General features: G+C 35.6%; 1 protein-coding gene across 2 annotated transcripts; it reads right to left on the bottom strand.

Moving 5' to 3' along the window:
- Positions 1 to 5,683: 5,683 nt before the first annotated feature.
- LOC140834770 (leucine--tRNA ligase, chloroplastic/mitochondrial) lies at positions 5,684 to 13,378 on the bottom strand. 2 transcript variants are annotated; one of them, XM_073199889.1, is made up of 20 exons: positions 12,867 to 13,378; positions 12,159 to 12,303; positions 12,009 to 12,065; positions 11,474 to 11,593; positions 11,295 to 11,399; positions 10,923 to 11,146; positions 10,775 to 10,841; positions 10,546 to 10,700; positions 9,817 to 10,081; positions 9,494 to 9,688; positions 9,129 to 9,208; positions 8,662 to 8,724; positions 8,470 to 8,551; positions 8,210 to 8,297; positions 8,043 to 8,095; positions 7,723 to 7,895; positions 7,454 to 7,631; positions 7,067 to 7,144; positions 6,627 to 6,758; positions 5,684 to 6,176 (listed from the first exon to the last, which is right to left on the bottom strand). In XM_073199889.1, the coding sequence occupies exons 1-20, from the start codon at positions 13,361 to 13,363 to the stop codon at positions 5,937 to 5,939; spliced, it is 2,997 nt and encodes a 998-aa protein (XP_073055990.1). In that variant the 5' UTR covers positions 13,364 to 13,378; the 3' UTR covers positions 5,684 to 5,936. The 2 variants fall into 2 exon arrangements, with proteins under 2 accessions (XP_073055990.1, XP_073055989.1); XM_073199888.1 differs by having other exon boundaries at positions 5,685 to 6,176; positions 8,043 to 8,144; positions 8,220 to 8,297.
- Positions 13,379 to 13,956: the final 578 nt, after the last annotated feature.

Here is a 13,956-nt window from a genome sequence, read left to right as displayed (position 1 = left end):
CTATTGGCAAGTGTGATCGGACGGCAATTATGGAAAATATCAATGAAAAAAAATAAAGAATCTACTTTTTTTTTTATTGGTAGATCAAATTTTTATTACTGAATATGAAAATTACAAAATATTTTTAATATAGCATGTCGAAAATACGGAAATAAAAAAACTATGTAAGCTTTCTTGAATCATTTCAGTGCCCTCTGGACGGTCATCATGGCAAACCGAATCGCATCCAATCTCGAATCTTGTTTCAAATCACATGATTGATCTAAAGTCAAGCATACAATAAACACAAAATTCGTCTCATTCGTCAGATCTTTAGCTCGAACCAATTTATGAAAAAATAAAATTTTCATATTTAAAATTTAAAAGAATACAAATTATATTGCTAAGTATGATATGATATATCATATACATTTGAGACAAACAAAAAAGAAAATATGATTTATATAATTGAGACGGATATATGATATAATATTATATAAAATTTATGATTTGCGTGGAGTCACCTTCAAGAGGTTTCTTGAGTTGAAATTGAGATGCACTAACTTTCGCAATCGAGACACGCGTTTTTCAACGACAATAATATATAAATAAGTTTTCATTAATAGTTTTTTTTTAATGATCAGTTCGAATATGTTTTTTTATTGAATTTAAAATTTAAATAATCAACGTCGTGACAACATTAAAAGTTGATTTTTTTAATGATACAAATGTATATTGTGGTGAATCATACTCTACTATTTTTTTTTGGGCATCTTTTACTTAAAAATACAAATTATTTTATAAATATTAATGGGTGAGGTTAGGGTGGAAAAGACATTCATCAAATTCGTTGTTGATATATGCTGCTTAAATTTCAACTCTTGCTTTCGAGAAAAATATTTTTATATATTCAGTAATTAAGTATTTGTTATAAATTAATTTAAATGAACTATGGCCATGATATCGATGAACATCCACAGCTTCCACGATTGATCAGGTGACATAACCAAACTCATAAAATATCACAATAGTCATGAAGAAAAAATATAAATTTGTAATAAAAATTATCAATTCTCAGTCCTTTGTCTCAAATTTTAAATATTATATTATATTATTTGAAAAGTTGTATAAAAAACAACATCATATGTTGTGCTTATCGATCTCACAGAAGAGATCCAAATGCAGAGAAATTATATCGACTTTCATGATCCATTGGATTTCTTCCAGAAAAACAATGAGAAAGAAACAATTATCAACTCAAATTTCATTTGATGTAATCCAGTTTTTCTTGTGAATATTTTGTTTTTGATAATACTTTTTAAATAAACAATTAACACATGTTAATATTTCAGATAAATCATGTGATATATTAAATAATGTTTTAGATATATGTCTCTACCCATTTTACATATGAAAATTGAATAATATAGCTAGGTTGCATTTGGATGGACGAGTGAATGAGTAGTCAACCCATCTCCTATTACAATTAATTGATCAGCGTAGCTCATTCCCAACCAATATGAATGCACGTAATTTGAAATTATTGCAAGACAATGACGTAATTTGAAATTATTGTTTTATCTTGCAAGGGATCCTGTTCAACCGATCCAGGTCCAAAGTTCATAACTTTGTCACCTGTATGGTCATCACTGTGTCCGAATGGCACACCTGAAATTAATTAATTTTAAAAATATTTCAAAATTTCGAATACCATAAATTTTATGGAGCTTAATTAATCGAAGTATGCATGGGAGAATATCTATAAGTAATTAAGGTGCAAAATGACAATATCAAAAACAGGAATTATGCAATTGTACCTTATCAATGTAGAGCGAGTAACTGAGATGCATGCATGTGTAACGTCAAGGAGACCATCAGTGTCCGCAAGAACAATATAACAATGATCTATCCATAAATCCGTCGACGGGTGAATAGTGATCCCCTCGCCCTCGCCCTCGATCGCCCTTGATTCCACGAACACCGGATCTTACGGGGTGGACAGGTTTGCATCATGCAGCAAAACCCCATGAATAGTAACACGTTTCACGTTCACTGTGGTAATGCAAGGACCATTGGATATCTCAACCCTAGCTCCTCTAGCATCAATTGTTTTATAAACTATTCACCATCAACTCGTAGGGTTCCTTGTTTGGGATTCACAGGATCATCCGATGCATCTGTCACCACATAAATGGCACCACCCTTTCCACCAACTGCGCCACTCCTGAATCCAACCGCACGGCCGGCTAAGAACTGGCGGTCGTTCGCCCAGTTAGAGTTTGATCTCCAACAAGAATCAATCTTGTTCGACACCTTGTTACTAGGCGTTGTATTAATTTGTTGGAAGGGTTGTTTGTGATGAATAAATTATGGATGTCAAAACGCAAAATATTGAGCCATCACATAGTAAAGATAGGTTTGAGCAAGAAACGAGCATTAATGCGAGTTTAATTGGTAGGGAAATTACATGGTAATTATGTTAATCATGCTAAGATTACGAGTATTATTTAAGTGTGATGATTTTTGATGTTGAAATCGGAAAATTCGACCCTGCCCCTGCAGGCAGTGCCTGCAGGGGCAGATCCAAGGGCCAGAATTTTTCTGGCCCTTGGTTTTTTTTTTTTTTTTAAAATGCCCCCCCCATGAAATGATCTGGACCGTTGATTGGACCAAACCGTTGAAATCTCGCTAATTAGTTGACAAAGATTTTTTTAGGATTACCCCATAAGTTAGTCAAATCAATATATAATTTAATTATTACTTTTTAATACTAGGAATATGTAGGCAAAAACTTGTGTGAGATGATTTCACGAGTCGTATTTTGTGAGACGGATGTCTTATTTAAGTCATCCATGAAAACCTATACTTTCTGTGCTAAGAGTATTACTTTTTATTGTGAATATCGGTAGAGTTGACCCGTCTCAGAGATAAAGATTCGTCATACCGTCTCACAAGAGACCTACTCGAATATGAAAGTGAGTGGATGTAATGTTAAAGTGAAATCTGATACTTATAATTCTTTTTAAATTATTTGATAAATAAGAAAGATAGACGGTTAAATTATGAATATGATATCTTAAGTGGCTTATTTGTATTTTTGTTACTTTCGCCGACTATTCAATTTTCAATTCAGGTCCATATTTTGGATTTACATCTCATTGAAGACTACTCGAGTAACCAAATTTTGTATTATAATTTTTTTAAAAAAAATTGTACATAAATTTCAAATTGCGATTTTGTTAACAAAAGACAGTAGATTATTGTAAAAGGTAAAAATTGTACCAAGCTGGCCTAATTATAGACGGGCTTCCATTTCCATGTTGGGATCTATGGGCCTCCATTTGTAGTAAGAGGCTAGATAAACCGAAAGAGAAATGGGGCATCTTAGACTCTAAAAAAGATGTGGAATTGTCAAAAAGCAATGCAAATTTAGTTGCGGAGCAATGAAGAATATTTTCAATAATAATCAAAGGATGTCCCTCGTGTACGTTCGAATTGATAAAATATGTAAGCATTTAACCGATAATAATGTATTCGATTATCTATCAACACTATATCAAACAATCCTATCACAATATTTGCTCAATATGTTTTGAATATTACTACGTTAGTCCGATTATTTATCTTGCCAGTTTTACCCTCAACAAATAATAATAATAATAATCAAATGATACATTAGTTTTTTTTTTTTTGGAAATAAAATTACTTGAAGATGCACCTATCTACTAACATATTTCGAAGTTTTATCAATGTTTATTTTATATTTCAAATGTGTGTTGTAAAGTTGATAGAGACCATTTAATTATAAGCAAAAATTTGTGTGAGACGGTCTCACGGGTCGTATTTTGTGAAACATGTCTCTTATTTGGGTCATTCATGAAAAAATATTATTTTTTATGCTAAAAGGATTACTTTTTATTGTAAATATCGATAGGAATGACTCGTTTTACAAATAAAAATTTGTTAGATCATATAATAAGATACCTACTCTTAATTATAATATAATATCCGGACAGAATCCATATGATTTCAAATCATTTGAGCGGCTCCGCAAATCGTGTTAGGTCACGTGGTAGTTAAACCAATGAGATATTATTATTACACGGCAGTGGCACAGTCCACTATGATCTGTGATTTGCCACTACCAATCGAACTGTACGTACAACAATGACATCCATAATATTCGTAATCAAAATCAAAGTACCAGATTCACTCGAAAACAGATAAACAAACCCTTAGCTTGATTGGTTTCATTATTGGTTAAGGTAGGAACCCTGCCGAGAAATGCTTTGCTTTGGTTTCCTATTTCATATTTTTAAATATTGATTGATGATTGATTCTAGTCTAGCTATGGACCTACACAGCTAGTTTCAAGTTCCAAAGAAATCAAATCAATTATGAACCATTGATTGATATTATTATTACATATTCCTAATGGTTACATAATGTAGTGTCGATGTTATCTGTGGGATAGTGTCTCACACGATCTGAGCTGTTGATTTTAAAGAAATTGGTGGACTCCGCATATGTGTGGTTAAAATTGAGCTTTTGATCTTCTCATGGAGATAATGTCCCACAAGATAGGGTGAAATATTCCGTTACCTATGTAAATAACGATACAACAACTTCTTAGTAAAGTTCAAATGAAAATTAGCTATATGTTTTTTTTAAAAAAAAAATTGTAAATTTTTAGTATTTTATGTTGAAATTGAATCTGTTCTTAATCATGTGTCCATTAATTTAAACAATTATAGTTATTTTATTATGGAGACATTTATCGTAATATTTTACACGTAAATATGAACGTCACATGAAGTAAAAAACTCAATCGATAAAAAAAAATAGCAAACCAAAATCTGAATGATCAAAATTGGGTTTACTAAAGATATGTAATACGTTATCTACTATTATAAAACAAATTTAGAAAAACGTATCTTGAATTGGGAAGACAATAAAAAAAAAAATCGTATTTAAACCACCAAGATATGAAGATTTTATTTGTATAATCGGAAGATACTTTAAAACTTCAAGAAACAGCAGTTGACTAATTTCCTCGTGCATTATATAAACTCTTCACTCGTCATCGCTTCTCTTCTCAAAACTAAAACTCCCAACCATAGAAACACGACACATTCACGTACGCACGGAAGCATGATCTGTCTCTATGCAGAAACCCCCATTTCAACACTTGCATTGATCCTCTACACTTGCATGTACATCCCATTTCTCCACATCTCACAGGCTTTTTCAAGATTGCTATCCTTCATTTTGCATCCACACCAATACCCGGAGAGCACCAGTTTTTTCCAGTGCGAGCTGGATCTTCCGGTTTCGAGAATTCGCAATTTCGCGGTCTTGCGCGATGAGGACGGAGGAGGTGAAGATACATGCTCGATTTGTTTGATGGATTTCGAGGGCGAAGATTCGGTGAACAGATTGCCGAATTGTGGGCACTTGTTTCACGTGGAATGCATCGAGGAATGGATGGATAGATGCAAATTTACATGTCCAATTTGCAGGGCTAACTTGGTGTTGCATCTTCATCCTAAGGCATGCTTAACATGGCCACCATGCTCATAGTTTCCAGCATCTGCATGTTACTATTATCAACCTGAGTGAATTCATATTTTTTGGCTTTCGAACTGAAAAAAGTTTGATTTGGCCTTCGCACATTTATGGAAACAAATTAGTGCAAACAATCATTTCAGTAATATTAAAAATTTGAAGTTACAAGAGCGATGAGTTGAACCTGAGATAATATTGGAATCAAATTATAATTATTCAGCTTGCTGACACCTCTGGGCTTTAGACACAATGGTAGAGATCAAAATTAACTTACAACATCAAATATTAACGGACATCAATATCTAACAAATATCGATTAATTGCAAAGTGTCCGAGTGTCCCTACGCACACGGCTGATAATCTACAGCAGGCAGCATCTCCAAAATTGACGATTATCGAGCCACCTTGGAGCCTTCAGGAGCCAAAATAACGTTCAAAATCTTCTTGGGGACATAGATTCTCTTTTTGATCGTTTTCCCAGACAGAAACTTGGACAGTTTTGAATCCAATGAAGCAAGTTTAAAGGCATCTTCTTCTTTGCAAGTTTCTTCAACCTCTATGGTTCCTCTGGTCTTACCGTTTATCTGCACAGGTAGCACCACAGTCGACTCCTTCAAGAAAGCAGCATTCACCTGCCATTATTACGAAGTGTTGATCACGGATATGAAGATACGGTCATGTCATCGCTACTTTAACGGCATAAATATTCCTAACTTCATTTATTTAATGCAAAACGGGTCAAGCGCTCAACCCAAGTGATAATCTGATACTTAAATCACCTCGCAAATTAACTTATTTGATGGAATGAACTTTCAAATTCGCGAACAAGAAAAATAGGTAGAAAGTAGTTGCAACAAGGAAAGCACTATCAATCTGGTAAAGTGGCTCCGTGATGAACCTCCAGCAAGATTCAAACGGAAAACAAATTAACTTCACAGCAAAACGAATCAAAGCTTCTGGTTGGCCTGAGTCCAAATATTCAAAAGGAAAAATAATAGAAGCACAATGGGATGAAATCTTAGCTCGGGAACTTAGCACGTTGAAATCACTGCCTGAAAGAAACCTGTCACCACAATTAATACCTTGGGGAAAGGCTTGTAAGCCAGTGAACTTGAGTGTCCGAGACGGGACCACAGCTCCTCAGCAATGTGTGGTGCATAGGGTGAAAGCAACAAAACAAAATCTTCCACAATGGATCTTGGTAGTTTCTCCCACTAAAACAAGAAAAAGAAAACTGTGTAAAAATTCTTGACCAATTTACAGTGACCATCAAAGGTTAATATTTGAGTAAAGTTGGACGCATATTCAATCCCATATTTCCACCCACTAAAATTCATAAAGAAAACCAAGGCCGGTTTCCTCATTTTTCTACGGAAAAACTTCAGTTCCATTACGCACTCAATCTGTAAGAGTCAAACTCACAAGTATAGATGACTTCCAAATAAGAGAAATCAAAATAACTAAAATTAAATAAAACCAAGATTGAGAACAACATTTGTGTGTAGTGGGGGTGGAGAGAGACCTTATATGCCGCATTTGTGAATTCCATCATAGCAGAAATTCCAGTATTGAACCGTGTTCCTTCAATTTCTTCAGTTACCTTTCGCAACAAAACACGCACCGTTGGATTAAAAACATAAAAAAAATAATGATTCCGAAATGAAAATGCAAATTTCCACTCATAAATCAGAACTTTAATAATTAAACAAGATTGGTACTTTCAAGCTCATTTGAGGTCGGCATTGCGTATGTTAAAATTTCATTATTCCTGAAAGTTAATCGCAGAATATATATATCAACTTATCAAACACTTCTACCGTACATCTTTTTTTTGGCTTGAAGGCACCACAGAATACGAATTTAAGAGGTGAATATCGATAGAAAAAAGAAGCTAAATAATCTGAATTACCTTACTGATACATCTATGAAGAACACTAAGTTGTTCAACAGTAGGTTCCCCATCTAAATCAACTGTTCCATCTCTGAATTTACCATCGGGCGATGGAGAACCAACAATCAATCTCCACACTCTGGCCAGAAAACGGTGAACACCTTCGATACCACTAGTACTCCATGTTTTCGAGTCTCTGGAAGTACAAATACGAAAGGTTAGTAAGAGGGTTAGAAGTTAATATTTCGTTTAAAAACAAGATATTACAAAGGAAAAAAAACACATACCTTAATGGACCCATGAACATTTCATATAATCGAAGAGAATCCGCACCATACTCAGAAACGACATCATCAGGATTAACGACATTTCCCCTACTTTTACTCATCTTGTAAGCACGGGCAATTAAGCGGATACCAGGATTGCCTTTAAGCACAAAAGAATCACCAGACTTTATGATCTGTATCGGAAAATATGAAAACTTCACCGAATGATGAATCCCATCCCGTCATTAAAACTTTAACAATGTACAAACTCTAATCTTGGAACACAATGAGATGAAATATAAGGAGATATCTGACAAATATGAAACCCCAAGAGGGCATGCCTGGTCCTCAGTTATGCTTTCTTGACTGAATTTACCCATTGGGTCGACCAAGTCTGCAGACACCAAATTCCCATCAGGATCCTTAAATGCCAGATATTGCACCTGCAAGTCAAGCCAATAAAATTTTGTATTGGCAAACAATTAAGCATCATTCAGGATTTAGCAACCTAAACTCACTTCACCGAGTATTATTCCCTGGTTTATGACGCATTTAAAAGGTTCCTTTGTTGACACAACACCGATATCAAAGAGAACCTGTGGCAAAAGTACTTCACATTATGTCACAAAAGAAAATACCACAAAAAAAGAACCAAAGTATCTTCCAAAAAAAATACCAAAGTACATTTGACATACAATTCACAGAGAGATAAAACAACAAGTAACAAGAACCAGTACATATGAATAGAGCCTAATTTCAAATACAAACCTTGTGCCAAAATCTAGCATAAAGCAAATGAAGAACGGCATGCTCAGCACCACCAACATACACATCAACAGGGCTCCAATACCTGCATGTGAATAGATTTTATGACTTGCACGATTGATCCTAGCATCAAATGCAAAAAAAGCTACCCAATGTAAATCTTCGAAGAAGAATAAAACTAGAGGTTAAATTTACTTTTCTTTTTCCTTGTCCACCAATGCCAGAGAATTTGAAGGATCCATAAACCTCAGATAGTACCTGGACATCAAAAATAATAATAAAGATTCTGATAGGAACACAGAGCCAGACTCTCAAATTAAGAACTGAATGACAAAAGATTAATAGCAGAATAATACAGTAAAGATACAACTTGATTAGAAAATCAAAGTTTTTACAAGATAATGATCAACCCTCTCAAGGATAATGGCCCCTGGAGCAAGAAAAATATCCCAGAGTATAATTGTCCTCTTGCCCAAGCAAGCTACTCTCACTCGGAAGGACCATCCTAGTGTAAACTTTTAATAAAAGATGCTTTAGACTTTTTGTATTTTGTACTTAATTGTCTTTCCCGTCCCTCTAGAACTCAGCAAACTGTCCATGACAATTCATTGCTTATTGGTAGCATTTTTTACATGGTTTAAAAAGGACCCAGAGAGAGATACCAGCAAGAGCCAGCCCACTGCGGCATTGTGTTTGTTTCTCGTCGAGCAGGCCTGCCAGAGGTAGAATCAATTGTTTTTACCTGACAAAGTTCACATCCACCAACAGGCATAGGCAATTACTTCATAAAGAAAAACAAAGGGGGAAGGAAGTTACAGAGCATAGTGACGGAATTTTTGTTTAAATAGTAGGAGTTGACTGAAATAAGAAAACTCAAATTCATAGGTAGTCATGTTGCAAGTGATATAGGTGGTCATGTTGCAAGTGATCTTAATCACAAAACAAAATTAGTAACTAAATAGTGAGCATATGAATTGTTCTGCCCACAAACTTGATTAGCAAAAAGTCATAGAAAAAGATAGCATACCCAAGAGAGAGCCTTTGTGAGTGGTGGTTCCCCTGTTCCAGTAGGAGTAAAATCATCCAACTCAGGAAGGGTAAGAGGTAGCTCAGCTTCGGATATAGGTTTGACTTCACCTGTATCGTCTGGGAAAATGACTGGGATAGGCTCTCCCCAATAACGTTGCCTGGCAAAAAGCCAGTCCCTTAACTTATAGTTAACCTAAAGGCACATAAATTTGTTAAAAGCATGGATTTTGTTTACTGGACAAAAAGAAATGAATTATATAAACTACGAAAAAGGAGACGTCGCCAAACAAGAGTCGTGCAATATAAAGAAAACAGACTAACCTTTTTCATCCCATTTCCAGTAATTTCAAGCCACTCAATGACTCTAGAAGCAGCCTCTTTGCTATTTAGACCATTAATCTTGAGCCCTGATCTTGAATTCGATGAATTTACGATAGTACCTTCACCAGTGTAAGCCTTGTTCAAGTAACTGAAACTGCTGTTACCCGGTGTCACTACCTCATATATTGGAAGCTTGTACTTCAAAGCAAACTCTCGGTCACGTGCATCATGCGCAGGTACAGCCATTATTGCTCCTGTCCCATAGCTGCTCCAAAAATTTGCATATCATCACAAAATTAATGAACTGGTTAATAAAGCACATACACAGATCATGTGCATGTAAAAAATTATATTTTTTTGGACTGTATATTTTTTTTTTTTTGCAAATTATTTGATAATTTCCTACAGAATTATCTTAAACAATAACAAACTGAAATTAACTTATATAGTTTTTGTGGTAATTACAATACATATTATCTTTTTTTTAATAACAATACATATTATCTTTGGACTCTGTATGTATAGTAAATCTCAATAGAGGCAATTTCAAAAACACAGATTTAATTTACTAGAAAGACTTCTCCAACTCCTTGCTGCTTGATGACAAAAGCAGATTCTCATCGAGGATTGCAAAAAATTAAACAGTACATGTCACTTGAGCACTTAAGATTTCAGAGACCGTGTGGATATATTTGAAAACTTACAGAAATTAGGAAATCATCATCATACCTTCCCAAAACATAATCAGCAAGCCAAATTGGAATAGCCTCGTCATTAACTGGATTTATTGCATAGCAACCAGTGAAGACCCCGGTTTTTTCCTTTTGGAGCTCAGTCCTTTCGAGATCACTCTTTCTAGAAGCCATTTCAATGTATTCTTCCACCTGTTCTCAGTATTATTATTTTTTTGAAATTCAAACATTGAACTAGCCTAGAAAATAAAAAATAAAAGGCTTACATCTTGGCTTTTGGCATTGGATACAATGGACGACAACAGCTCGTGTTCTGGTGCAAGGACTAAGTAGCTTCAATGTAAGACAAATGTAATTAGGAACATAGTAAGTCACAAAAGAAACTTTTGAAATGACGTGGATTAGAGCATGTACGTCGCCCCAAAGATCGTGTCAGGCCTCGTTGTATAAACAGTGATTTTAAGATCTCTTTCCGGTCCATCATCGTCAAGGACATGAAATTGTAGCTCTGCTCCTTCTGATCTGCCAATCCAGTTCTTCTGCATTTCCTTAACACTTTCTGGCCAGTCAAGATCATCTAAATCTTCAAGAAGGCGATCAGCATACGCAGTAATCTTCAGCATCCATTGCCGCATTGGCTGCTTGGTAATAAACAAACTGTAAAATCATAAAACCATCCAACAAATGAAAAGAAGAAAATAGCAAACGTTTAATGTAGAATGCTACAAGAGAACACAGCATAATTATAGAATAAAACTGAAAATTGAAAAGAAAAAAAAAACATACTTTTCTTATTACAGGGTGGCCCCCACGCTCGCTTACACCATCCACCACTTCTTCATTTGCCAGTACAGTGCCAAGTGCAGGGCACCAGTTAACAGGAACTTCAGCCTACATAACATGTTTAACATAAGAACCACATATCTTGCACGAGATGATCTCAAAATATGTGACAAGGTTGATACCTGATACGCCAACCCTCTCTTCAAAAGCTGCAAAAATATCCACTGTGTCCATTTATAATACTCAGGCTCTGTGGTGCAAATTTCTCGATCCCAGTCATATGAGAAGCCTAACAATTTGAGCTGGAAATAAAGACAAGTGTCAGTAATGAAATCTTTACTCCTCGAGTCTTGTCGCTATACCAATTTTTTTAATATGAAAATGTAGATTTCAAATCATTCGAACCCTGAACATAAAATCAGTTTTACATGAGAGCTGCAACCAGCATGGAGTATATGGATTGTATCACTGCTCTCTAGGTCAGTCAGTACCATAAAGAATCTCAGAAATTACTGCATTACCACTTGAATCAACAAAAAAAAAACACTACAAGACAAGATATTCCAGTCTTCCTCCACTAGCTTAGCAAACAAGATAAACTGACATTAAGCAACATGAATCACTCACGTTTGCATGATTAGAAACAGAGCACACATTAAAGGCCTTGGAGAATATGCACCACACCAAGTTTCATAAATCGGATATAATGGTAGTAACCTGGGAGCGGAATCGGTCAATATTTTTCATTGTCGTGAATTTTGGATGTGCCCCAGTCTGTCAAGAGTGCATTTAAAATATTAAAAAGGAAAGGATATAATTTAATAGCAGACAACTAACTAAGAAAGTATCTTCAGGTTGAAAAAATACCTCAATGGCATATTGCTCAGCAGGTAAACCAAATGCATCCCAACCCATTGGATGCAACACATTGAAACCCTGCATCCGTTTAAGTCTTGCAAGGATATCAGTAGCAGTGTATCCAAGAGGGTGGCCAACATGTAAACCAGCCCCGCTGAAAAAATGGTGAAATTTTAAATGAAAGCACCAAATATGTGAGCAAGATGAGGATGAAAAGAAACTGTCTTTGAAGCATTTATAGAGTAACACAATATTAATGGTGTAACTTCGTTAGCAAACTGTCTTATGTTGCAATGGCGATGAAGTTAAAAACATCACCGAGTACTTTAATAAATTATCCATGGGATTGTTCCATTGGGCAGGTATATTGGAAGTGAACTGAAGGGATGTTGACAGGAGAAAATCTCCTTAAAAAGTCGCTTGTTCTTCCCTTTATTTGCCAAATTTATAATTTCAAATCTCTGATTGCTTTCCCTTTCCTTTCTAATTCTCCAGTCACTTCTCTTTCGCTCAATGAACCCCAAGGGTCATTAATTAACAAGCCTTCATACCCAAGAAACTCTTCATGATTTGTAAATTTACCCATTTCCACTCTTGGAAAAAAGAAAAGAAAATAATAATATGAAACTAAACAAAAGAAACTAGGAAACAAATAAAGCTCGTGAAATTTCCGAAACAACACAAAACAGAAAATCCCACAAAGTGAAAGACATTGACCTCGGATAAGGGAACATGTCGAGGACATAGAATTTAGGCTTGGAGGTATCAATCTCATCAGGCGTCCGAAAAGTCTTGTTCTCCTCCCAGTATCGCTGCCAGTTAGCCTCTATTTCTTGAAAAGGGTATGCTCTTCTCGATTCATTCTCTTTCTGGGTATTAGTTTCCTCAACTTCTTCTTGTACTAACCCATTAATACTTGTACCATTACCAACGCAATTGGATGTTCGGAGTCTGCAAGATACTATACAATAACGGCGGTACTGCGGAAGTAATTGTCTGCGGCGTAGGTGAGAATCCGAAGGTGGCGGTGCCAAGAACTGAATCCACGGAGACGGCTGTATTTGTATGAGCATTTGGCGAGGTCTCCAGGGAACTGTGAGAAATGAGGATTGGGAGTGTGCGGTTAAAGACGAAGAAGAAAAACAGATATTTATAGAGTTTAGCTGGGCCGTAAATTGATTGGGCCAGTTTAATCGGGCTTCATTGGACCCCATACTTTATTAGATCTAAGCAGGCCAGCAAAAAGGTCCGGGTCCGATTAAACCAGTACACCATCAGCCAGCCAGGTTTATTTCACCCTACCTTATGAGGCACTGCCCCCATGAGATGATCAAAGGCCCAGATTTAAACACACATACACCCCATGAAGTGATCAAAGGCCCAGATTTAATCACCATGTAAAATCAATGGCTGAGATCCTGTGAGGGCACTGCCCCCACAGGTAGCATCTACTCTACCAGCCAGCCACATAGCGAACTCATCACCCTACTGCCCCGAAGAGTCAAGCCAGCTTCACTTCGATTCTATCGGACTCTGGCCCTAAGAGGAGGCTCAGGACAGAATTTTCATAGGCTTAGTCGGATGTTTTCATAGTTTTTCATTAGCAACAAAAAATAACACACATTCTCTCGCACAATTCTAACAAACTCATTGCAGAATTTTCAAAGGCTTAGTGGGGTGTTTTCATAGTTTTTCATTTCATATTTCAATAGTTCAAGTCATTTTCTTTTAGATTTCAACAATATTCATGTTAATATTTATAAATTTCTACAGTTTATCAGAAATATAAATCATGTTAGAAATTTAT

This window comes from Primulina eburnea, chromosome 6 (genome assembly GCF_022965805.1).
Source record: "Primulina eburnea isolate SZY01 chromosome 6, ASM2296580v1, whole genome shotgun sequence".
Taxonomy (NCBI): Eukaryota; Viridiplantae; Streptophyta; class Magnoliopsida; order Lamiales; family Gesneriaceae; genus Primulina; species Primulina eburnea.
This window is presented reverse-complemented; position numbering and strand designations above follow the sequence as displayed.